This window comes from Toxotes jaculatrix, chromosome 5 (genome assembly GCF_017976425.1).
Source record: "Toxotes jaculatrix isolate fToxJac2 chromosome 5, fToxJac2.pri, whole genome shotgun sequence".
Classification (NCBI taxonomy): domain Eukaryota; kingdom Metazoa; phylum Chordata; class Actinopteri; family Toxotidae; genus Toxotes; species Toxotes jaculatrix.
In genome coordinates, this window is record NC_054398.1 from 12,422,512 (window position 1) to 12,448,377 (window position 25,866).

A 25,866-nucleotide genomic window follows, 5' to 3' on the forward strand; every position below is an offset into this window, starting at 1 on the left:
CCTTAAGAATCCAGCACTGGTCAGGCTCTACAGTGCCAATACACTTTTATTGAATTAAAAATAAATCCACTGATTAAATACCTCTATTACTATTGTAGTAGTAGTAGTGGCACTAGCAGTATAGATGTATTAGGAGTTGAACTGGCCCGTGTATTCCTCTGTACAGTGTGAGTGTAGCAGCAGCAGGAGCTGGCTTGAACTGATCTGTCTGTCTCCAGTGGACAGTAAACATGTCCAGGCTTTGAGGTATCAGCAGTCTGGGGCCACATCTTCCCTCTCTCCATCCATCCCTCCATCTCTCCAGGGAGCATCAGAGGAGCAGGTGCTCACCACCCCCCCTCCTCCTCCTCCTCCCCTCCTCCTCTGATACCCCGCCTCTCTCTCTCTCACTCTCTCGCTCTCTCTCTCTCTCTCTCTCTCTCTCTCTCTCTCCCCCTGAGGACAGTTAACGTGTTGTCCTTCTCCTTCCCACATCTCCGTGTGTGTTGTGCTGCTATCGGGGAGGAGGGGATCGCACAGTATATTGCTGCACTCAGACCGGCTGTAATTTATCGACATAAGGATGCGCAAAAATCGTGGATTTTCTTTTCTCTGGTGAGGCGGTAAGTTGTGTGTTTTCTGTTGTTTTAGTACAAAATGTCTGAAGTTATTCTTTGTTGTAGCGTGGAGTGAATATTAAGGTCTCATTTACGTGTATTTACTGGTTTCAAAGTTAACACTGAGTCGAATGAGCACTGAATTGATGTCGTCTGTGGTGCTGAGTGGTGACTTTATCTCATGACCTTAGAGCTTCCATTTTTAAAAAACCTACAATATCCCTTTTCTGTGAGGGCTCAACTTTGCATAAGTCAACAGTGACTGACTTTATGACATTCTTCTGTGTTATGGCTGCAATGGTCGCGCTTTTTACGTTTGTGGGCAGTTATATTCTCTCTTTGTAGCCTACATTTCATAATTTTTGACGACCTCACCTTATAGGAAGTTAAGGGAGGAAGTAAAATTGTATTTTTAATTGAGGCTATTTTTAGATAAACTGCAGATCTATGACTATGGGCTAACAGTGTGCAGTGTGATTGAATCAGTCGGTTAAATGCAAGCAGATAAAGTGGTTGAACTTGACGTCAGAAGGAGAAAACAACTTCTGGTTATCGCTTTCAAAATAAAGTGACATTAACACAGCAATCACAGCAATTTACGATAGGGCCAAAAGTCGTAATGTAAGGAAAGGAACGGTCAAGCGCAGGCAAACCCAATGACTCCCTTACTTCAGAAAATTTTGTATTTTTAAGCAAATCTCCGCTTAGGTAACATTGCGTGCTCTTATTTTTACACTTGACTGATCCACTTCCTGTTTCGTCTAGCTAACAATGGGTGCCTTGAGGCAGCTGCGGAAGGTGAGGCTTGTGAAGGTGTCGGTGGTTCCTTGTTATGCTATCTTTCTGGCCAAACTTGTCGCTGATCAAACAGCGTTCCTGTTTGCCCCTGGTAAACTTAACGGACAGGAAGACAGACCAGAAACACTGTGGTGTGTGTCACCCAGTTTCCCCGGGATGATTTGTCACACAGGACCCATGGGAGTTAGAGGAGTCGCTCTTTAATCCGGGACCTTTAACAGCGGCTGTATTGTTTGGCTGAGATAGATGCCGCTGGGCGCATTAGCAGCAGTCAAGCGGATCACGTCGCTTTTGTGTGTGTACACAGCCCGCAGGTGGAGTTCAACACACGCACACACACACTCTCACACACACACACACACACACACACACACACACACACACACACACACACACACACACGCTCGCTCCATGCGCCATGTGCTGCTCCTGACCTGCCGTAGACCAGCTGCTCAGCAGGGGTTACTGAGTAAACCTCCAATCTCTTTAATTACCTCCTTGTCATACAGTTACTGTAAACACAGTAACTTATACACCCCCTTATGGCCTCACTGTCCATTTCTTTAAATTATAAAAAGTTTGGTGTATTTAACGGTCTGTGAATTATTAAGATTGTAGAAACATTTAGCACCGTAATATTCCTCTGGTAGTGTGTTTTTTGTAGGTTACTCAATATGTAAATAATTGTGGGATCTTACTCTGATACTTTCTAGCCCCTTTTGTTTCAGTAACATTAGAGCTGAAAATGTGTACAGTCAGTTAATGCTTTCCCCTGTTTCTGCTTTCTTCTTTTTTTTATTATCGTTGTTAATACAAAAAGTGTGGACCCTGACTTAGTTTTGGACTAATCTTTGGACAAAACGAGACATACTGAGGAATAGTCCAAATGATTTTCTTGACCTTGTAAACCACAAACTCCATTAGTAGCTGTTCTGGAGCTTTTGATAATACCATATCTTCATCTGCAGATTAGGTTTGCAAGTTGTCATGAGACTTTAGATCAGCCCTTGGAAACAGCAGTTGGTGTACGTATCAGATCAGAGCCATTTAGAGCCATTAAAAAATACCATATTAATCAACATAATAATCAGTAGTTAACAGCCCTAAATATAGTATTAATTTAATCCTGGTCCTAAACCTGTCCTACACCTGTAGGATCATCTTGTTTTTTTGTTGTTTTTTTTGTGATACCTCAAATGTGATATCCTCAGATATCTTCCAGGATTACTGAAGATTAGAGCGCAAACGATTAATCAGTGAGTCAGTAAACAGAAAAAAATTCATTAATCAGCAGCAATTATAATGATCAATTAATTGGTTTAGACATTTTAAGACATCAGCTCGAATTTCTTGGAACCTGGGATGGACATTTTTTACAGTTTTCAGACATTTTTTACATAATTTAATTTACATCGGTAGATTCATTGGTAATGAAAGTGATCATTAGTTGCAGTCCTACTTAAGATTCCCATATGCTATGGAATTAATCTAAATAGCATCATCTGCACCTTCGACATTTTGAAAAAACATAGGAAGGAAGAGTTGGATGTGTACAACATGGAAGCACAAAGTAAATTACTTTGTTAAAGTCATTATAAGCTCGTGTTTCAGTCACAAGAACAAACGCCAGAGATACAGCTGACAGCCAAATGGCATGTATTCAAGTTGTCACACAAGACAGAGGTGATGACAGAAATAAATCAACAACCAGGGCTGTTTTCCTTATTGCTTTTGTCTAATCTAAACAGTGATAATGTACAAGGAAACAATCCCATAAAATTTGTAGACTCAATTTTCTTAGAGACAACAGTTTCGGCTCTGCTCTGATTTGCTGACCCAGAATGCACTTTGAATATCTCATTCAACATTAACATCATTGTTTACTACAGCGACAGTTGTTTTGCAGGCAGTACACACATTAATTATACCTTGCACTTTATACTTATCCAGCACCTGCCTGACAGACCAGTCTGTGTGTCTTCATACACCTTTGTGCAATGAGAGTGTGTCTGCGTGTGTTCTCCCCCACCCTCATGTTTGTTCAGATGGTTGAGGTCTAGCCACCGCGGTGTCGGCACCTGGTGAGCAGAGCCGGCCTCAGGCCAGAGGAGGAGGAGGAACTGTGGCTGTCAACTGTCTGACACGACCCTCTGTGTACACCTCCACCAGTGCTGAACACACACGCACACACACACACACCAAATAAAAACCCACGGGCAGGAGTCAGACGCAGCCAGGCGCCGAAAACAAACTGAGACAGAGTGAGATTGGTTTGCTTCAGATTGTTTTATCTTTTTGCATCATCTCCGTATCAGAGAGAGGCGAGACTGAGCCACACGCTGCAGTGGAGATCGATGACACAGAGGGGAAAAACAGAAATGCAGCCGACGTGATGGGAGAGGCTGTCGAGTGAGTGGTAGGAGACTGAAAAAGAGATAGTGAGGAGCAGATGACAAGGCAAAGAAACGATAACACGGTCAGATAGAGAAAAGTGTAAGGGGTCCCAAAACAGCTGCTATTTATATTTTCTGCTTTCTGCGTCTGACAGACAGTGACAAGATGCTCATAGACAAGTACACTGATTAGAGAAATGGAGAAGGGGTCACTGAAAGAGGAAAAGTGCCTTGCAGCCAGGAGGTGGGGGAAGTGAAGGCCTGTGTTTAAGGAAGGAGAGAAGAGAAGAGAAGCCTTTCTGATGTAGCCATCCTGTCTTTGCTGACAGGCCATATTTCTGCTCTAAGCTGTAGCTGTGATAATTTATAGACCTTTCACTAACTTCTCAACTCTGTTATGATCGTGCAGTAAACATGGCTCTGCTCTGGCGGATGCACTGTTTAATATAAAATTGAGTAATGACTGCTACACTTGTCACACTTTCTGCATTGTAGCTGTGTGCTACCTATTCACTGCTCCAGCGTGTCTTTGGATGTGCTTCCTGTTTGTTTGTTTTTTTTGCTGGAGGTGTTGGTTATTACAGTATGTGGTTTTTCTGCTCCATTTATCCCAGGACCATAAATGCATTCTGGCTGTTTGGTCCCCAGGAGTCACATGCATATGTTTTGTGACGCACACTGCCCGAATCCTGAGTCAGCTAATTGTGGATGTGCCTATCTTTACACAGACAGCTTACCTAACATTATGCGTGTTTTTGTTGATGTCATTGTTCTGTCTTGTGTCATTTTTCTGACGTTTCTGTTAATTTGCTTGCCTATTCATGTGTTTGTGAGTGTGTGAGATGCTGGAGCGGGAGAGTGTGTTCGTTGTTTATGGATTGTAAGGAAGTGTTAAGTGTTTCTGTGCGAGCTGCAGAGTGACTGGAGCTAGTAAAGCCATTTAGCAGCCCCTGGAGTAACCCTGGAGACTGCTGTGTTGACGCCACTCTGACTGCTATTACAGACAAGTTTAAGAGGCTGTAAAACATTTGGCTACTTTTCCTCCCTCTCTCTCTCTCCTTCTCTCTCTCTCTCCTTCTCCCCTCTCTCTTTGTCTGTGTGTGTGTGTGTATGCTTGTCAGAAGAATTTGAAAAAGTCTGCCAGCTATTGTAACAGCAACAGTAGCTGTTGTTGCGATTACTATCAGCTGTAGGAGCCAAAGTAATAGTGTCTTAAAACTTAAATAGAGCATGTTTTTGTGTTAAGACTTTGAGTGTGTGTATGTATGTGTGTCTGTGTTCGTGTGCGCACTCATTATTGGTCTAAGGTTAGGTAACTGTTCATAAACACAAATGAGGATAGTCAATTTAATGTCTAAGTGTTAACATAGCTGACACAGGAACACACACACACACTCAGACATGCCTGTGTGATGAGGGTTAATGAGTAGGTAGTGTGTTACAACCTCTTCTTCTATCCTAATCACTCATCCCTGCTCACACACACACGCGCGCACACACACACACACAGACATTGTGCTTTTTTTAATGAGCTGATAGGGCAGAGCAGGTCCCCCCTGCTGTCCTCACAGCCCCCCTGTGTTTGTGTCTGTTTTTGTGTGTTTGGGAGAGAGAGTGAAAGTAAAAGAGAGGGAGAGAGAGACATGAACAAAAGGTGTTAAAGAGACAGGTTTTAACATGTCCTATGTCACTTACTTCATGCTGAGCAGAGTGCGATTGTGTATGTAGGTGTGTGTGTGTACGGATGAGTGGAGACACGCCCGGATGTAATTTCCATTTTGGCAAACTTGTTTGTGATGCTTATTTTTAGCTGTAATAGCAGTGGGGCTCTACAGGAACAGTCAGTTGGTTGATGGATCAACTGTTGGTGAGTCTAACATTTTGGTCTGGAGAGAAATATTGGAAAAATTGGATGGAGTGCAACAAAATTTTGCATAGACAGCAATGGCTCCCTGAGGATGACGCATAACAACTTTGGTGATCAACTAATTTTTTCATGTAGTGCTACCAGCACTTCAGAGTTAACCCTTGTCCAACCCTATAGTTTATGACAGAATAGATTAAAAAATAATGACCAATAACTAATAACCCCAGTTTGAATTAATGCTAACGTGTTTAATGTCAGTATGTGTATAGCTGCTGCATGTTAGCTCATCTGTAACACACTGTATGAATTAACATGCTAACATGCATATCAAAACGTGCCAGCTGTAAATATAATAGCATGATGCTGTCTGCAATAAACTCATGGCTGAGCCCAAATACTCTGAGGCTACAGATAGTCTGACAATAGAGAGCTGAGCATGAAGGTATGTTCCAATTTCATATTGCGTGTACTGTAAAATATTTATTTTTGAGTGTTTTTATGCTCCTTTGCTCAATTGACCCCAAGCCATTGATGTACCAACTGTGATGAGCTGTTACTGTTATCTAGCTAACAACCTGCTCGCTAATAATGTGTGAGCGAAGATTGCCTGTTTTGGAGTGTGTTTTGGAGTGTGTTTCACAAACACACACACAGCTAAAACAGTACTGGTCTCAAAATAGGACTACTGTTCTGTCTGTTATTGGTGTCAAGGTGTGTTTCTGTTTTTTCTTCTTGTCTCTGGACGCTTATGTATTAGAGTAAATTTTTGCAAAAGTTGAAACATTTTCAATTTGCACTTCCTATCTGCCCACTTCTCCCATGTCTTTTTCTTTTTATTGACTTTCGATGCAGTTAAATCACCTGTTCAGTCTGAACATAAACATAGCTGTGGTTTGACATCACTGCTAACGTGCTACGTGTTAGCGTTTTTGTAGTAATGTCTGTACGTTAGCTTGTCTGTAACATGGCAACTGTAAACATGTTAGCATACTAATACTAGCATTCAGCTGAGCGCACAGAGGAGCCCCACAGACACGTGAGACTCAAAAGGGCAACTGTGCATAAATGCTTTTGTTTTCTGTAACAATATGGATTTCCACCAGCGCCATCTTCAGACCAAAATTATACTTTTTGACCCAGTATTGATATGAATAGCAATGCTGTCTCTCCATTTTTCCTCCATCCAACACTTTTTTTGTGTCCAATGATCCAGTGAACATTACAGCTAGCATGGGCTTTTAGTCGTGTTTACTCATTCAGTCATCACTTTTTTTTTTTTTTTTAAAAAAAGGTCCTTTGAGGGAGTTAAATATCTTAATTTGTATGTAGGGTAAAAGGTGAAAGGTCACTGTCAGCAACCCCTCACCCCCCACCCCAATGAACTCGCTCCTGTCCCCAAAGCAGACTGAGCTGACTAGCAGAGAGACAGAGTGATGGATGGAGGGTTAACATTAGCCTCTGCCACACACACACACAGCTCAAACCACACACCCACCCTCCCTGTCATCCCCCTAAACCCCCCTCCTTCTACACCCCCACCTCTTAGCCACCACTGCCACCCTCCCAGGAGTGAGAGCCAAAAGGAGGAAGGATGAAGAATGAAGGGAGAAAAGAAAACGACAGAGCACAGTTTGAGAGAGAAAGAGTGAGAGCAAAGGGACAGCTAAGGAGAGAAAATGGAAAGATAAAAAGAGTGAGAAAGAAAAGAGGAGGTAGGATGGAGAGGTTGGTAGATGGAGAGGGAGGGGAAGGAGGAGGAGGGGGGCGGTGGATGGAGAAGAGGAAGAGGAGGAGGGGTGGTGGTGGGGTAGGGGGTGGGGGGTGGATCGAAAAGAGGTCACGTGACCACGTAGCAGCTGCAAGGCTGAGAGGGAGAGAGAAAGAGTCTCACAGAGGAGCAGAAAGACGACGAGCAGGAGGAGAACAGTGAGCGGGAGGGTGAGTGTGTCTGTTTGCATGTCTGAATTATGTGCACATGCATATGTTAGTATGTGTGTGTTTGCCTTTGTGTGTGCGTGTGTGAATGACATGGATAAATATCAGAGGAACAGCCTGTAAGAAAAGATTGTAGAAAGAAGGAAGGAAGAAAGCAACAAACAGAGAGGAGATTATGTGTGTTGGCTTTTGTTAAATAAGCTCCAGTATGCTGAGATAAACGAGAGAGAGAAAGACAGAGAAAGAGAGATGGGAAGGAAAGAGTGAGAGAGTAGAGGGGAGGGAGGGAGAGAGAGAAGGAGTCGATAGAAACTGTCTTATCATCTCTCCCTTGACTGCTGGGCTCAGCAGAGACAGAGATATAGACACACACAGCCTGTCAGGATCTGAGCTTTTACTCTCTTCATCTCTCTTTTCTGTTTCAATTTCAATTTGCTTCATTGACGAGACATGTAAATATGTAAGTGAAGCCAAAGAAATAAAGGAAAACAGAAAAGAAAATGAAAAAATATGAGTGTAATTGAAAAAGTTAAATAAGAAAAGATTATAGGATACACGTCTTGTGTATCCTATAATCCTCTCATGTATAAATACTGTCATGTCAGAAGCTGCATGCATGTTAATTGTATACATTACATGTTATGCAATTTGTTTCATTTAGTGCATTTATGTAGGATGACAGATTATTTGTTATCTGTCTGTGTTGCTTTGCTATAGCAGGTAACAAACTGAGGAGGCTTTCTCATTGGCTGTCAGGGTCATAAAGCCTGGAATAGCTTTTTTAAACTTGGATGATGTTTAGCTCTAATGGTTGGTTTTATATATTTTGGACACATGCAGAGGAAGTGTGGTGGCAGTGGTTGCAGATACATTTCTCTGAGGGTTTTCTCCGATGATTTCACATAGCAACCTCTGCCAATCTCCACTTCATTTTCACTTTCTATAAGATCTGGCTTTTGTTCATTTCCTCTCCCCTTCGTGCATCTTCTTCTCTCGCTCTGTCGCTCCACAGCTCCCTCTGCATGCTTGCGCTCACGTGTGTGAAGTCTGGCAGGTAGACAGTGGACATCTACTTTAACATCTGTGAATATGAGATTTATTACACTATCAGTTAACAAACTCTGAGATCTGTCTTTCCTTTATTCTTTCACTTCTTCAGAATCATCTATGTGATGGGCAGAACATTCAATAATGGTGTTCAATGTGCATGTATGAATTTTTCATGAGTGTGTCCACTGCTTTGGCTGTTTGTTTGTTTGTTTGTTCCTCCTGTGGTATGTGTGTGTGTGTCTGTGTGTGTGTGTGAGTGTGAGTGTGAGTGTGAGTGTATGTATGCTTGAAAGGTGGTTGTGTGTGTTGTGGTGGTAATGAGGTCATTGCTGTAGCAGGCAGGGGGGGCTGCTGGCTAATTCCAGCTGTAATTAACATTAGTGGGTCAGTAAGAGGGTACAGGGTGAAGACAAAGGTTACTCCAACCACGTCTGCTCAAAGTGTGTCTGGTAGATCGATAGGTGTGAGTTGTGTCAGTGGCTGTGCGCGTTTAATTGTGTGTGCACATGCTCGCATTTGTGAGGGTGTAAAAGCTGCAGTGATTCCTGATAATGTTTGCGTGTAGACACTCCTGAGGTCTTAAGATGTGTTGACTGGCTCCCTTGAGGAAATGGACATGTGTGCACTCATGTGTGTGATTTGCTATTAGGGTCACCGCTCTATTTGACACAGCTCTACTCCCTCCACTCAATCTCTAGTGGAGCTGACCCACGCATATACACTCACTATGGCTGTCCAGAAACAAAGGAAGGAACGCACACATGCACATAGGCACACACAAACACACACTTGTCCATTCCCTTTCAGCGCTTGTGTATGACAACTTTGATTCATTCAAGATGAATGAGATACCAACTGTGTGTGAAAACTGATACTTTTTCTTACTAAAGAATTCAGATCACAACCATCAGTTTAAAAACAGGAGAAAATCATGTTCATTGGTTCACAAAGGCCTCACACACTTTTGCTAACTGGACTTTCCCTGTTATATTTGAACATATGAAATAACATCTCTCTCCCTACTCTCCTCCTCAGGTATGAACCATGAGTCCAATAAATCATCATCATTAGGAATGATCTCCACGGCAACTCGCACCACGGCTACTGTCAGTCCCCTTAGCCCACTAACCAATGGGAACGCAGTTGCCCAATCTGCAAACTCCGGATTCGCTGCTGCTCTGCGTAAACTGGCCAAACAGGCTGAGGATCCCAGAGGTGAGCGGTGATCTAACCTCCTTAAAAACCCAGAGCTCCAGCAGCTCCAGGCCCTAGAGAGCTAACATAGTCCTGAACACACATACACACACACACACGCACACACATGTAGAGCAGATTCTTCTTTGTCACACCCAAAAACAACCACCTCTGCCACTGCTGCCAGGTTTGTTCAGTATCCTTTATATACATGCAGATTTTTTTTTACTTTTTTGACCTTTCTGTCACCTCAAAACCAAGAAACCAAACTGCGAAAACAACTTTAAAGAAACAGTTCAACACTTTAAGTAACACACTTGTTCCCTTTTAATGCTGAGAAAAGAAAATAACCTTATGTACCTGTAAAACCGCATCGTGTCAGTTTCACACTTTGGTTTTCCTGCACAAACAAGATATAACTTGTTTATTAATGAGCTTTAGAGATGCTGGGAGATGAATGTTGTTAGAGCCAGGCTAGCTGCTTCTCCGATTCCATCTTTTATGCTAAGCTAAGTGAACCGGCTCCTGGTAGTAACTTCATATTTACCGTACAGACAGGACAGTGGTGTCATTCTCCTCATCTAACCCTCCTCCAGAAAGGAAATAAGCACATCTACCAAAACGTTGGACTGTTCCTTTAAGATGTGAACAAGGCGTTAACGACTGAAAATTGGACACGGCATTGCACAGTTTCACCGTGCCAGTAACTGTGCAAATAGATAATTTCACAGACGAAGGTTGTGTTTTGTGGATTAATGTGAAATGTTTTAGTACCTGGCAGCTCTTTGGTTGAGCGTGTGTGTGTATGTCTTTGCTCAGCTCGTTGGTGTCCTAATGAAGGTGTAGCTGACCTATTCTGACCTCTCCCTCTCTGTCACTTCCTTCATCCGTTTTCATTCATCTCCTAATAATGAGAATCTAATTACCACCAATTATAACAAGCTCTCTCTCTCTCTCTCTTCCACCCCCCCTACTATCTATCACCATCTTGTTTTCCCTCTCGCTCTCTCCCTGCAGCTCTTTCTCCACCTTCTCTCCATCTCATTATTTCCTCCTTCTTACCATCTCTGAATGTGTTTGTGTTTCTGCGCATGTATGCTGATTAGTGAGTGTTACAGTAATAGAGTAATGGTGGTGTGAATGTTAAGGACAACACACGTTCTCTCTCTTTATCACATTTAACACCTCCCCCTTCGCCGTGTCACACCTCAGCCTTTTTTTAACACTTTCATTTATGACATCCTTCTTTCACTCTCTATATATCTGTTTTTTGTCCCTTTTCATCAGTGTGCACACACGCATAATTGGCACACACTTTCATTTTGTACCCTCTTCCTCATCTCTTGTACCTCCTCTGTCTTGCTTTTTTCTTACTTTTATTTCTGTCACATTTCCCCAGAATATGTTTCATCAGAATGATTGAATCACTGTTTACCTCTTCACAGGCCAGCGCACTGACAAAAAAGTTGATTTTTCTTTTCGTGTACCATCTATATTATGCCACGGGGGGAATTGTTTGATCCTGAAATCCGTCTGATCGCTGAAGTTTATTCCCAACGCTGCCACTGTCATTCATCCCCTCTCTCCCCTCCTCAGGTTCTGCCCTCAGCGGTGAGTCGTCTCCAGTCTCTTCCCCGGCCACCAGCCACAGCTCGCCAGTCACCACTCCGAAGCGGGGCTCATTAGGGCCCCTCCTGGGCCAGACCAGGGGCCACGGTGTCCCCAGCACACCCCCGGTAGTCACCATTGCCCCGACCAAGACCAGCAACGGCCTGTGGAGGGCCGACGGACGACAGGTGAGAGATGATGTTTATCAAGCCGTCTTACCTGCTGGTGTTCCAGACAAGTTTGAGACAAGACAGCTGCTGCTCTTTCTCTGTCATCTGCACTTCCTGTTCCCCTGTCTTGCTGGTTTGTCTTTTTCTCATCTCTCTCTCTTGTGTGCTTTCTCTCGGCACAGATGAGTCGTCTGTCTCTTTCTGTCTCCCTTATCCGTCCTGCTGCTGCTCCTTCCATTAAAGAAAGGGTGCTCAGTGCTTGTCAACATGAAACTGTCAAAACCAGCCATCCCTCTGTGTCTCTCTTTCTTTCCTCCTTCCTCTCCTTCTCTGTCTTGTCTCATTCTTTCATTTTCATGCTTTCACCTCTCTTCTTCACTTCCTCTTCCTCTCACTAAACAGTCCATGTCTTTTTCAGCAACACATGAGGGGTTTGTAAAGAAACACTGGAGGCTGCAGAGACTGGCACCTATTGTGTTCAGCTTCCTGCGGTGTTTGTGTGTGTGTGTGTGTGTGTGCATACGTGTGTGTGTGTACTTGACCCTTCTCCACAAAAGGCTTAGGATGTGAAGAGGGACCTGTGTATGTGTGTGTGTGCGTCTGTGGATGTGTTTGCTTGTGGGTGTGTGAGTGAATTTAAGCTAGGGCGAGGAACCAGGCCCCTCACACAATGCAGGGGTTAGCCCCCACAGTAGCCACTTCCCCCTGGATCAGAGCTGCCTTTCTCCCCCTTCACAAAGACCACTCTGTGGCTCTGCCTGCCTGGGGCTCCCATTCAGACATTCAGAGAGAAAGAAGGAGGGAGGGAGGCAGGAAAATAGAGAATAGGATGTTAAGAAAGGGAAGGGGGACTAGTAAGAATGAGCAGGAGAGTGACAGAGAGAGAAATGAGGGCTCTAAAGGTTTGTGCAAATTCAGTATTTGTCCTTTTGGTTCACACCTTGTCGTAGAACAGAGAAAGAACGAGCACAGGACGATTTCAGCAAAAGAAACAGACACACAGTTTGTGCGTGTGTGTTTATCGCTTCATCTGTGAAGGCTGTTGGCTGTCTGCGGGGTGAGAGGTCAAGGAATGCGATGGCTGCCCTCCAGGCCCTTCGTGTGTTGCCTCCCCTTCTCATTTTGAGCCAGTGTAGATTGCTGAGAGAGAGATATGCTTCATCACTGGTTTGAATCTGCTTTCCATGACTGATGCATTCAAAACTATTCAAACATATTCAAAGCAAAGTTATTTCACTGCAAGTCAAGTGTTGTTCAAAGCTAAGGTAGCAAATCGGGTGTTTCTGGGAGAACTCATTTGTTTGTGGTTTGCCCGTAGCCTGTCTGACCTGTATTGTCGTCTGTTACTGTAGCAACAACATTTGACACTTAAGTGTAAATGCAAAGGCACGTCCTCTTCTCATTAACATGTCAAGTTAAAGGTTTCCTGGCAGCTGTTTCTCTTTTATCCTGGAAAAATCAGTCCTGTCTTGGTCCCAGTGTAACAGTTACAGTCTGTGTTAATTTTTATTTATTTATTTATTTATTTATTTTTTGGGCCATGCTAGCAGTGTGGCTCTGCAATGTCAGTCTGCTGGTCAGTTGAATGGTCGGTAAGTTTAGACTAAAATATCTCAACAGGTATTGGATGTTATTGGATGAATTGTTAGTATGGTATATATGGTGTGTGGAGGATGAATCTGACTTTTCGTTTGCGCCATCATCAGGTCAAAAAATGTAATTTGTCCAGTCATTTGGTTTGTGACCAAATACCTGCAGAACTAATGATTTTCCCATCAGGCTCAGCTGTACTTTGTGCTTAGTGATAATTAGTAAACATTACATTCAAACATGCCAAATCAAGATGATGAACATGGTAAACACTATACCTGCTAAACATCAGCATGGTAACATTGTCATTGGGAGCGTGTTAGCATGCTGACGTTAGCATGTAGCTCAAAGCAGCACTGTGCCTAAGTAGCTTCACAGCTGTCAGAATAATGACACGTGATATATTAGGCAAATTGGGTCCAGATCCAAACCCACATGTGACACGATCACATTGTGTGTGTCTTTGCCAACTGTATCACTGTCAACTGTAGATTTATATGCAAGTTTAGGAAACATCCATCCATGTTTTCTTTTTCATCACTGTTTTTTTTATCATGGTGGTGATTTGAGGGTTGGAATTTTACTATTTAAGCAAAGGATCAAATGCAATGTTGTGGCGACTAAATCCTCTGAGTGGGAAGCTCTTAGGAGAGAGAGTGAGCGATGAAGGAGAGAGCAGTTGGCCAGATATTAGGATCATCTTTCCACTTTGATCTTGACCTGTTATGACATATCAGACCCACTTTTCCACTCTGCTGAGCCTCCAGGTGCAGCCCGGGGGGTTTTTACCCAGTCGCTCCTTCTCATTTCCCTTTCCTCGTTTCCTGAACTTTTTTTTCTGCTCAGTTCCAATTTAACACCCACTTAAAAGCCCACACACATACATAGTAATGCCTGCTCTCACACTGTCTCCCTGTCAGGTTGAGCCGGGTGTTCAGGGACTCAGTCGGGAGAGGGTGGCTGCTGAGAACACCCAACCACAGCAGGATAAGAGGACTCCACCTATCCCTTCATCTCACCCACTGGCTCACTCCTTTGGTCTCACCCCCAGCTCCATCATGCAAGACCCCAGAATACAGAGCCTTAGGTAAGCGTAACACACACTCATAGTTGGACTGTATTTGCATGAGAGCATAGTAACCCTCAAACCCCTTCAGACAGAACACTTTTGAAGCCACATGAAGAATTTTTAGTTTAAATATATATTATTAGAGCCAATGTGACACATAACATTGTGTCGTGTTTCCACAGTTTGCCTGGGCAGATGCACCCTGTGGTTCCCTCAGGTGCCGTCCCAGAGGAATACCTGAGAGCACTCCGGCCCTTTGCCACCTCAGATGACCTCCGATTGACCTCTTTGCCCCTGAGTCTTGACCCTGCTGCTGCCGCCCATGCTGCAGCTGCTGCTGCTTACTATCATCCTGCCTACCTGCACCACCCTCTGTCCTTACCAAGGTAACTTTACAACCATAAACTCTTCAGTCCCATGGGACCCTAACAGACGTGTTGTATGTTTCTCTCAGTAGGGGTATATTGTACTTTAAGTGAAGTGCTGGAACACGCAGATGTTGTTAAACAGCACGGGACTGTTTTATCAAACCACCGTTTCTGAGGGTAAATTTAAGGAGTATTTTGGCAACATCAGGGAACAAATGCAAAGCTAAACTGTTCTATGGATGTACGAAGGTGACACTACTTATTCTAAGCACACCATTCTTTAACACGACTAAACACAATGACACGACATAAATTACACCAACCCATCAGATAGTCATTAGATACTCCCATCACCCAGTTCACAGTTCATACACAGAGCAATAAAAATTATTATTCATAATACTATGAGGAGGATTTACAGAAGCACAAACTACAGTAAAAGGTGAAAGAATACAATTTACAGTGCTTGTTTAAAATGATTTTATCAAAAATAAGTTAATTGAACAATCAAAATGTTGATATACGTATATTCAGGTTAACACTATACACTACTAGCAAAAAGTTTAAGAACCAGCTCTTATTGAAATTTAAGCAGTGAATAATCTGAAATGGTACAAAGACCAGTAGTAAACTGCCCAATGAAAAAAAAAAGTAATTTCATGTAGATTTCATAGAAAACAGGACTTTTTCAGAGATAAAGAACTAAATAAATAACAGTTTTTCTGCAGCAATGGAAGTAAAAAAAACCTTGAAAGTTAATGCAAACAGTTCCTGCAGGTGCCTCAACTTTTGCTGATGACTTAAAACTCCTCAGTCTGTATAAAGGCAGTGTTGGGACAAAGTGTGTTACTAGACTTTCTGATGTATTATTAGGACAATACTGCACTGCAGAAGTAGGACTGTAAATTGATGTCAGATATTGTGAGAAAAAGGCAACCAACAAAGGAAGACAGACTGGTTGGTCAGGGTTTCATCCTACAGCAAGATAATGACCGAAAACATTAGAACAAAGTGGCTTCAAACAGTCAAAGACCGGCGAAGTCTCCAGAATTAAACCCTATGGAGCTGGTTAGGGATGAACTGGACAGAAAGTGAAAGCAAAGCAACTTGCAAGCCCAACACATTCGTGGGAACTTCAGCATAAATATTGCATAAGGTTCTATATTTCAATTTCAGAGTACACTGAGACATTACTCTGTGTAAATTTCAGTAATAACTGGAAAAATTGATGTGTTCTAATACTTTTCACCAGTAGTGTACTTACAGTCTGTGCATTCTCAGAGTGTATGCATGTGAATTTTTCTTTTTTCAAAGTTCTGTTCATTGCTCTATCATACCTCACACAGTACTTTCATCCATTCACATCAGTCTTTCACTGTCACTGCTGTGTAATCTTCCTCTTCCACATGTGGCCTATGCTGATAAAGTCTGATTGCTTTGCCTCTGTCCCTCATAGGATGGAGGAGTCTCTGTGTCTCTCTGCGCTGCGGTCGCAGTTCTACTCTGTGCCTGCAGGGGGCGCCTTCCCTCCTCTCCACCCCTCTGCCCTCCACTTGCACCTGCCTGGAGGCCGCTACCCTGGAGAACTAAATCACACAGCGCTGGCCGAGAGGTAACACACATACATATTCTCTCTCACACACACACACACACACACACACGCACACCTCTGCTTGTTTCACTATATTTTTGGGAACCTGTCATTGACAAAATACACCTGAACCATCAGAACTGAATGTCTAAACCCAGCCCTAACCCTAAACCTAATTCTAATCCTAACCCTAAAACCAAGACTCAACCATCAAAACGCCATTGAAACTTATGGGCATTTTGGTCCTTACAAAGCTGTGTGACCCCACAAGAATAGATGACCCCACAAATAGAAAAATAAATAAGCCCACACAAACACAGACACACATGAATTCATTCAGTACTTCCTTCCCTTTCTTTTTCTTTCTTTCTTTCTTTCTTCCTTTCTTCCTTTCTTTTTCTCTTCTCTCTCTGTCTGCAGGGCTGTATAATCTCTCTCAATCTTTCTCTGTAGGGTAGGCACCGGTTGCTGAGTGTGTGATATTTTTAGCACACACCCTACAGTGCCTCCTATACACTCATCACACACACTGTCCTACACACACACACACACACACACATGCACATAAGGAAGCCTTTTTTACCCCCTTTCTCTGTCATTTTCTCTCAGTGCTTTGAGTTCCTTCCTCAGGTTCACATTGTTTCCTCCGTGGCTTAATGCACGGGGAATTGTTTGTGTTTGAAATGGATGGTATTTATCGTCTGGTTCTGTAATGGCTCCTGCATATCTTGTAGGTTTGTTTGTGTGCTATTGATTGCTGTGAATGTGTTCTGTTTTGCGTGCGTGTGAGTGTGTGTGTCCTTTTCCTGTGGATACCTATTAAGTGTTCATCTGCTCTTGCTCAGTCATGCTGTGTATGGATTATTTTCCTCATGGTAAGTGGAGAGAGTGTGTGCATATTTGCGTGTGTTTCTGTGAATGTGTGTGTGTTTGAGCAGAAATGTTTGTGTGAGGTTCACCAGTGTGTGGTTAATATCTGCCTCATGTTGGGTGTTGCATCTCTCACCTTCTCCCTCTGTGTGTGTCTGTGTGTTGTGTATGTGTGCATACTTGTCAACCTCCCCCACAGGCTACAGATGGAGAATGAGCTCCGCCAGCGAGAGAGAGAGCAAGAGCGTGAACGAGAGAAAGAAAGGGAGCGCGAGGCTGGGCTGGAACGAGAGCGGGAGAGGGAGAGGGAGAGAGAGAGGGAGAGGGAGGAGGAGAGGGAGAGAGAACGGGAGAGAGAGCTGGACAGACAGAAGGAGAGGCAGAGGGAGAGACAGCAGCAGATGGTCAGAGCAGTGGAGAGCCACTACCTGGCTGAGCTGCAGGCTCGGAGGGCACCACCGGAGGACAGGGCCAGGCCAGGGGAGAGGCTGACCCCAAACAGACTGGGTACCTACACACAAGCATGCACTTACACAAACATGCACACACGTGCACTCATGTATGTGTACACACATGCAGGCACACACACAACCAGATGCTCTGAGTTGAAGAAACTGCTAACAGACTACCTGGTTAAGTAAATAAGGTATTCTGTGTACAGATAAGAGTTAGATGATTACTCGTTGAAAATTAAAAAAGAAGAGACAAACTCAAAATGTCATTTAAGAAGTTTTGATCTTTAGTAGTATAATTTTCTGAATAGCCGTACATCATAACCTTTCTGTCTGGCTTCTGTGAACTGTAATGATGGCAGTTCAGCTCAGAAGGTCCAGCGCTTTGGTCCAGAGCCAAATATCTTGACATGTACTGGGCAGATTGCCATAAAATTTGGTATGGATATTTGTAGTCCCCAAAGGACAGGGATTTTATTGACCCCCATCCTCTCCTCTAGTGCAGCCACCATGCCAAATTTTCCATTTGTATACAAGAAATATCAAAATATAATAGGCAGATCGACACAAAAGTAGCATGTGCATGTTCCCGAAAGGCCCTTTGACTTTTATTCTCTCCATGAGCTAACCCTCCATGAGCCCTCAGGCCTTAATATCAACTCTGCAAGCACGATATTGATGAATCTAAAGTAAGGCAGGCGGTTTGTGGGAATTTGCAGAATACAGTCACGTTTCCTAAATGTTGAACACCTCTGGTTACAATGACCCCATGACCTTTACTATAGCGGGTCAGTGTATGAAGAAGTGTATGAAGAATACTACATATAAGATAGTTCATTGTTAATACAGGAGAAAATGCCTGTTGCTTTATTTTGGATGCTTTTCTTTGTACCAGATTTGCATTCACACTATTGTAAATGAATAAAGAAAAGACTTACTGTTTGTAGCACAGCGGTCGGTCATGTAGAAGCAGTAAATGCACTTCTGTTACTGCTTTCTACAAAGCGGTACATTGAAACTTTATGCATGATGCTTTGCTTCTCTCTACTTTCACACCTCCAATATGACACAGTCCAATCTGTTGGGATGTATTGAAATTTAATGAAATGCATTTTTAAAAATCTTTAGACCACTCAAACAGCACTGCATGCACATTTGTTTTAACCTTTTAGTTAAACTACAGTGTAAGAATGCAGTGTGGAATGAAGCCTCAGTAAATCTCTGGATAATATGCAAAAGTCAGAGATTTTTTTTGCTGTTCCTCTGTGTCTACACAGGCATATTGGTGTCAACATTACATGTTCAAGAACTAATTTATGGTTTCCAATGTTTCCCCAGATAAACCCAAGGATTCTGAGCATCCGGGTTTCCCAGCACCTAAACCTCTGGCCCTGCAGGCTGGCCTTCAGTCCTCCAGGGGCTCTGTCCCGCACCCAGTGCCCAGTCTGGTGCCTTCTCACCTGGGGAAGCATCACGCTGCTGCTGCTGGTGCTGCTGGGGGGATCCATGGAGCTCTGGCAGCTGCCATGATGACTCAGAGGGCCAACGAGGAGGCCTGGTTAACACGGCAACGAGGGCAAGGGCAAGAGAGGGAGGCTCAGCTGGAGCTGGGCCTCAGGTCACCAGGGAAAGGGGTGGATCCAAGAAGAGACATCCACAGGTGAGAATGCCAAATAAACTAGCTTCAGAAAATGAAGTAAAATGAAGTTGTACTCTTTCTGCAATGTTGCACAGTGTAGGTGGACTATGAATCTAAATGGTATTGTATTTTGTTTTCTTTTTCCCGAAACAGAACCAATTCAGTCCATCACAACCCAGGCAGCAAAGATGTGCCCCCTTGCCTTGGTGCTCCGCCTCCTCTCATCTCTCCTAAAGGTCCTCATCATCCTCCTGCCCCTCCGACTACACTTTGGAACCCAGCTTCCCTTGTTGACACACCTGCAGACTCCCGCAGAAAACTCAACCCTCCTACACCGCCAAGCCGACCACCTCCGGGACTGACAAGAGCCGACAGACCCCCGCTAAGCTGGGGGGACAAGCTGGAAGAAGGAGGCAAGAGGAGGGCAGAAGGCACAGAGAGGTACCCCTCACTGAGGGGAGCTAGTTTACTGGAGTCCTGGAACAGGGCTGAGCAGGACAGGACCATCCAGAATCTCTACCACCGGCATCACATCAGTAACCTCCACCAGAGATCCTGCGTGCCTCTGTCGGTCCCCAGCACTGACCTTGGGGGGCGGTGCCAGGAAGCCTCCCCATCTCCGGTGAGGGAGCGACAGAGTCAGGCGCCTGACAATATGCTGGTGTACGATGAGGTTCTGCAGCAGCACCGCCGGCTGCTCAGCAAGCTCGACCTGGAGGAGAGGAGGAGGAGGGAGGCCAGAGAGGGAGGTGAGCAAGATGATGGAGGAGGATAGAGGGGAGGGGATTTATTAGCAGGAGGGGAAGTGGTAGGCAGAAGAGATGACTTCAGGGAATGGTTGCTTGTGCTATTAAAAACTAGCCCTTGTGCCTGCATTTTTTTATGATGAAAGATAATTTCTGCTTTGCTCTACTCTTACCAGGTTATTACTATGACCTGGATGAGTCGTATGATGAGAGCGACGAGGAGGAGGTGAAAGCCCATTTGAGGAGAGTGACAGAACAGCCCCCACTCAAACTGGACACATCCTCCGAGGTGCATGAATATAGGCTCCCATATACATTCATCGTAGATTTGTGGTTTGAAAATTTTTGAGTGATATTAACCTGCTCAAATTCCTCTCTCCAAAGAAAGTGGATTTTCTGCGTGTGTGTGGTCTGACCACACTGGCCCATCGCGATGAGCTTTTGGCGCAGAAGAGGAGGAAGAGGAGGAGGATGATGAGAGAGCGCAGCCTCTCTCCGCCAGCCGTGCAGGGCAAGAGAAAAGCCTCTTCACCTTCAACACCTACAACTCCCTTAAGTACCCCGTATTCTGCCGAGCAGATGGACAACACCCCAGAACTGCCAGAGAAAAAAGACTTCCTCCTCATGTTCAACCTCTCCCATGTCAGCCCACAGCAGAGAAGAGGTAACAACCTGTTTGGTATCCACACACATCCTACGTGTTACTCTGCTCTCTGCACAGTTGTTCTGGTGATTCCCTGTGGAGAAATACAACATTCAGTTTCTCTCAGTTTTGATATTTACCAAGGATGTAGGAGGGGTGAGAAGAAAATAAAGTTCTGGAGATGAGGTTGTAGCAGGGTTTTCTACTTTCTCCAGCAAGGGTAGGTTTTAATCCACACCCTGTCAAAATGCAGTGTAAGTTCAGAATGAATGAATTCCTTTGAAAAAAAAAGTTATTGAACTTGTGAATTTTTAATGTAAAAATGTAATGTCCACATTTTAAATGGGCAAAATGAAATACACTACTTTTTTAGGCATATAATTTCTGTAAAGACTGCATTTGCAATGTTGGATATACTTAGGGCTCATTAATTTCCATCACTTAAAAACTGTTTATTAAAAAACATGAAAAATCTAATAAAAAAAGGGTCACAGTACAAAAATCCAGGAAAGAAATTGGATTTTAAAATATCTTTAACAGTGAAATTTTTCTGTTGTTAAAATGTTTTTTACCTGCTCAGAGGGACACTGGTGCATAATCAGCAGCTCATTTGTGCTGCTTTTCAGTTTTTCTCTCCATTTTCTGTTACGGGCAGCATTTTCAGATGAGTCAACATTGCAAGAGAACCCAGTTTACTGTAAACTGCAGTAATCGGCTTTTGGATGAACAGAGGATATAAAATCTGGGTTAAAATCTTTACAAACTGATGTGCTCTTCTTAAATAAGCTTGATATTTTTTTAGGTGAAAACTGGTACAAACTGAAAGTGATGAGCCTTCGTTAAACTTCAGTTTTGTGGCCACAGTCTGGCTGTGATGGTGCTGCAGTGGAATTTACCTCAGATCATCCATTTGTTGACCTTTTTCCTTCAGCTCCTGGTGCCAGTCAGTTCTTTAAGTCCTCCTGTTCTCAGATATGAATGGCAGGTGTTCTCATTCTGTCTTTTTCTCTGTAGATAAGGAGAGGACAGAAGAGCTGCTGAGGGCCATTCAGAGGAAGACTGTGACGTTAGACACTCTCAGATATAATCCTCTACCTCCGTGTAGTAGTCCTCCTGCTCCCTCAACTGGTGAGACACACACAAAGACACATAAGCAACCCCACACTCGCACACATTTATGTGCATGTTTAAAGCTGCAAATAAAAATCTTTCTAATCATCTGTGCACATTTGTTTTTAGGTGACTCTTCCTCAGCCCCTCTGCCGTGTCAATCAAACGGACATCTGTACCCAGACTCTCCCAGCCCCTCCCCTCCTTACTTAAATAAACCTAAGCACCTCCACAACGACACAGTCAAACCCTCCATGGATTCCCAGAGCGTTCGCATCCCTCCACCCTTAGCCCCCCATCATGAAAAGTTTGAGTTCGCCGAGGCTCAGCCAAACAGGAAGCTCCAAGGCCTCCAGAACGGCGCTGTGGCTTCTACTCAGAAAAAGGAGCTGGTGCAGAATGGAAGGAACCGGCCCTGGGAGAGATTCACACCTGAGGCCTTTGCTCAGCACTTCCACCAGGCTGTGCTGCAGTCAACTCACATCACACTGCAGAACAAAGGTTAGCCACTCACTCCCATAGGTGCATGGTCATTAGGTTAGATTGTGAATTGTAAAATGACAGTGGTCTGCCACCTAGTGGTGTTTATGTGAACTACCCTAAAAAGCCTACTGGTATACATTCAGTATGTTGGCTTCTTGTGAGGCGCTAAAAAGACTGAAGTTGCCCTTTTTGTCTCACTTTTTTCTTCTAAGGAGTCTCAAATTGTGTCCCCGAGGCAGGCGTGAAGGCTGAGCACCCCTTGCCTCACAACATCTCTCAACCGAAACCTTCAAATTCTAACCATGCTCCTCAGCACGCGCACATCAACGGCCATCACCTCCATTCTCCTGTGGGCGGTCGGAACATGGCAGCACCACGGGAGTACCTGTCTGATGAGGACGAGGAGGAATCTGGGCAGGAGGAGGAGGATGAAGAGGATGAGGAGGTGGAAGAAGCTCCAAGGAAGTGGCAGGGTATTGAGGCTATTTTTGAGGCCTACCAGGAGTATGTGGATGGTAAGTCAATGTCAAGTCAGATTCATGTACGTAGCCCAAAATTGTCTCAGAGGGCTTAAAGGTTTCTCTGGGTGACTTAAATGAGGGATACAATAGTCATACAGTCTAAATATTTCCTCAAAGAGGAAAAAAAAACTTTTTAAAATATCTTATTTTTGTATGATGTGAGGAAACTATTAAAGTGTTATTTTAAAAAGTGTGTGTTATAAAAATATAAATGATAGAACACAGGTCTTGACTATCACTAGATTTTGGAGGTTGATACCAATATTGATATTTTATAGTTAAAAAAAAACAGGTAGCATTATGTTTGCCAAGATTCACTTTTAAACAAAAACACATAAACATTGCTAGTAAGAAACCATTACATTTAAACGAAATATCAATTAACAGTTGAAAAATAGAATTTGCAAGTGTTCTCATGAGGATAAACTCATGTCATCAGTGTTTCTAAATTACCTTTCTGTTGCTGGCTCTCTGAGAAACACACTTGCACCTTCTGAAACAAGTCTGTTTTAGATCATTTACATTACTGTGTGTCAGGCTCAGGGGGACAATATTAAACTCTGAGGTCATTTCTGTGAACGAGATGTTAAACTGTTTATAATTTTCCCTTCGTTTATGGTTTCTGTGTCTGTCTTTCTTCACAGAATGGAGCATAGAGCGGCAGGTTCTTCACAGTCAGTGTAAAAGACTTGAAGCACAGAACTATAATCTGACCAGAACAGCAGAGCAGCTCTCTCTCACTATGGGGGTAAGTATCTGAGACCATATCTTTACTCTCGCCTCTTTGTTTCTCGCTGATTTGTGTACTTTCTTCTCTCATCGTCAGTGTTCCCATTTCTTCTTTGTACTCCTGTCTGTGAGTGACGCAGCTTAGTGCAGAAAGTCTTGGTTCTGTAATGAGAATCGTGTCCATCCTTCATTTGTCAGGAGCTGGTGAGTCAGCGGCAGAAAGTGAGAGAGGAGAGAGAGAGGCTGCAGGCCCAGCTCGAGCACTTCAGGAGATGTTTGACACTACCTAACATTCACTGGGGCAGGGGGCAAGTCAACGGACACACACCGAGGTGACCTCTGACAGCAACTCTCTGACGGATACGCCTCTGACAGCGAAGGAACAGTAACAAGAACAAGATGGACTGGAGCCAGACCACTCTCCGCACTTGAAGCACTTGAAGGAGCCAGTTCTTGTCTTGTTACCTTTCTGGCCAATCAGTTATGTTACCTGACTGGTTCCAGATTCAATTGATTACCTGCCATGTTTGCCACGGTAACAGCAACCTATTGTGGCCATATAGTCTGGGCATTCCCAGTCTCTCTCTCTCTTGTTCTGCCCATGGACTGTAACAACACTGTGTAGGTCAAACAGCGTCTTTGTGACGCTAACCACTCCCACTGGTCCCTGAGTTGGCTTTAAGGACTTACCACAATTTAGCTCATATCAATTTCTGTAAAAACTGCATTGATCCACACTAATGAGATGTATCACTTGGCACAAATCTGTAGCCTCTCTGGACAGTAATGAAAAGAGACTAAGGGTGCAGCGGTCACTTGGTTAAAACTCAGAGAATAAAGATTGAGTCAAGGAATCAAAGCACACCTCAGGCCTTAAACTTGACAGGATGCACTTGAAATGGAATCTGAGGAAATACTTGACCGTCCTCTGTGTGGCATAATGTTGTAGTGTCTACTGAGTACTGTATCTGACAGATGAAGCAGTTTTTTGTGCTGGTAATGGTTCCACAGAGGATCGGAAACATCTAAAAAAATATTATCTATATAATGGCAAATGGTATCAGTGAAGTTTTTTTTTTGTTTTGTTTTGTTTCTAACATTTTCCATTGGTAATGTCACTTGTGATAGACGAAGAATTTTGTATGTTTTATTGTTTTAACCATTTCTTGTGGGAAGCCATATGTTTTGTTTGAACTGCTGCTGGTCAGAATAAAAATGTTTAGAAACTGAAGGATGTTAGGACAGTTATATTTGAGAAATGTCATGTGATGTCACAATGTTTGGGGATGGACAGAGATAAGAATGGGGCTGGAGGACAACGTGGCAAATGCCATCCTTTGTCTCAGAACATGATCAAGTTCCACTGTTCAGATGGTTTATCCCAGGGTCTCTGTCCTAAGCCCCTCACATGCCTATAAATGTTGACAAAACTTGAAGAGAATAAAAGTTGTGATTTGATTTCATTGGTTTGAAGGCCTTTTGAAAATTTCTACATGATGTTAGACAATTGGCATCACTTGAGGGAGACTACAGTCATTTAAAGTTATTTACGGCATTATTTTGAATAAGTATGTTCAAATTAAGATGATAGAAAAGCCAAATTATTATTCACTTACATTTCAGGACTAATAAACTGTGTCTTTTCTCTTGATAGTCTTAAGAGTACTTGAAACAATTCTGTAATTGTTTATGGGTAACATGAACATCAGAATGGCACTATCCTTCTGCAGATAACAAACTACACCTCCTGTGGTCTTTGGATGAGATTTAGTTTTGTTCAAGCCAGAAAAAAAAACAGTCACAAATTCATCATTCTCTTTGACTCTGAATATCGAAAATCCCAGGAGCCGTTTCCTACAAGCACAAACTACAATAGCAATCTTCCCAAATCACCTGACATCCCTGCATCACCTGTTCAGTCTCCTCGACAAACTTGCTGTGAAATCCTGCATCTTTGTTTCAATCAGTTGTTATGTAATGTATTCTTTGGGCTGTATAATTGCAATGAATTATTTATTAACATATATTGCTGTACATTCTGATGGAAATTTACATTAAAATATTTGTAAAATGTCTTTTATCTGTGATTGTCACGCATCTGGGGAGAGATGAGAGTTTTCACTTATGATAAATATTAAACAGTTGCACATTGTGTGCAGCCAAACTCATGAATATTTACAACTGAGTCTTCTGATGCTTTTGCTTTTCAGTAATCACTAGCCATTTTCTCTAATCCCGAACCCCTCTGAGCTTGGGCTCCATCCATAAAATATTTACAAGCTACACATTGTGTCCTCCATAATTATAATAGCTGAATTTAATAATTGTAATTTTCTACAGGGCATGTGCTCCATGATAACACTGATCGAATGCCAAGCCTCTATTGTGGACCTGGTGGTTATATTTATTTGGATATTATTAATTTGTCTCTGTTAATTTTCACA

General features: G+C 43.3%; 1 protein-coding gene across 4 annotated transcripts in view; it reads left to right on the forward strand.

Moving 5' to 3' along the window:
• Positions 1–25,585, forward strand: part of LOC121182550 (genetic suppressor element 1-like) — a 36,034-nt gene extending 10,449 nt beyond the window's left edge. The window contains exons 1-16 of one of the 4 annotated variants that reach the window (XM_041039125.1): positions 475–602; positions 9,675–9,854; positions 11,430–11,629; positions 14,122–14,288; positions 14,453–14,656; positions 16,095–16,250; positions 17,299–17,606; positions 18,890–19,211; positions 19,344–19,939; positions 20,113–20,225; positions 20,321–20,600; positions 21,594–21,707; positions 21,819–22,190; positions 22,385–22,687; positions 23,338–23,441; positions 23,621–25,585. In XM_041039125.1, coding sequence (XP_040895059.1) covers positions 9,677–9,854; positions 11,430–11,629; positions 14,122–14,288; positions 14,453–14,656; positions 16,095–16,250; positions 17,299–17,606; positions 18,890–19,211; positions 19,344–19,939; positions 20,113–20,225; positions 20,321–20,600; positions 21,594–21,707; positions 21,819–22,190; positions 22,385–22,687; positions 23,338–23,441; positions 23,621–23,758 — 3,555 coding nt within the window. In that variant the 5' untranslated portion in view covers positions 475–602; positions 9,675–9,676 and the 3' untranslated portion in view covers positions 23,759–25,585. Of the gene's footprint in view, positions 1–474; positions 603–1,640; positions 1,690–7,529; positions 7,593–9,674; positions 9,855–11,429; positions 11,630–14,121; positions 14,289–14,452; positions 14,657–16,094; positions 16,251–17,298; positions 17,607–18,889; positions 19,212–19,343; positions 19,940–20,112; positions 20,226–20,320; positions 20,601–21,593; positions 21,708–21,818; positions 22,191–22,384; positions 22,688–23,337; positions 23,442–23,620 lie in introns of those variants that run through there. The other 3 variants (XM_041039123.1, XM_041039126.1, XM_041039124.1) reach the window with 3 other exon arrangements.
• Positions 25,586–25,866: the final 281 nt, after the last annotated feature.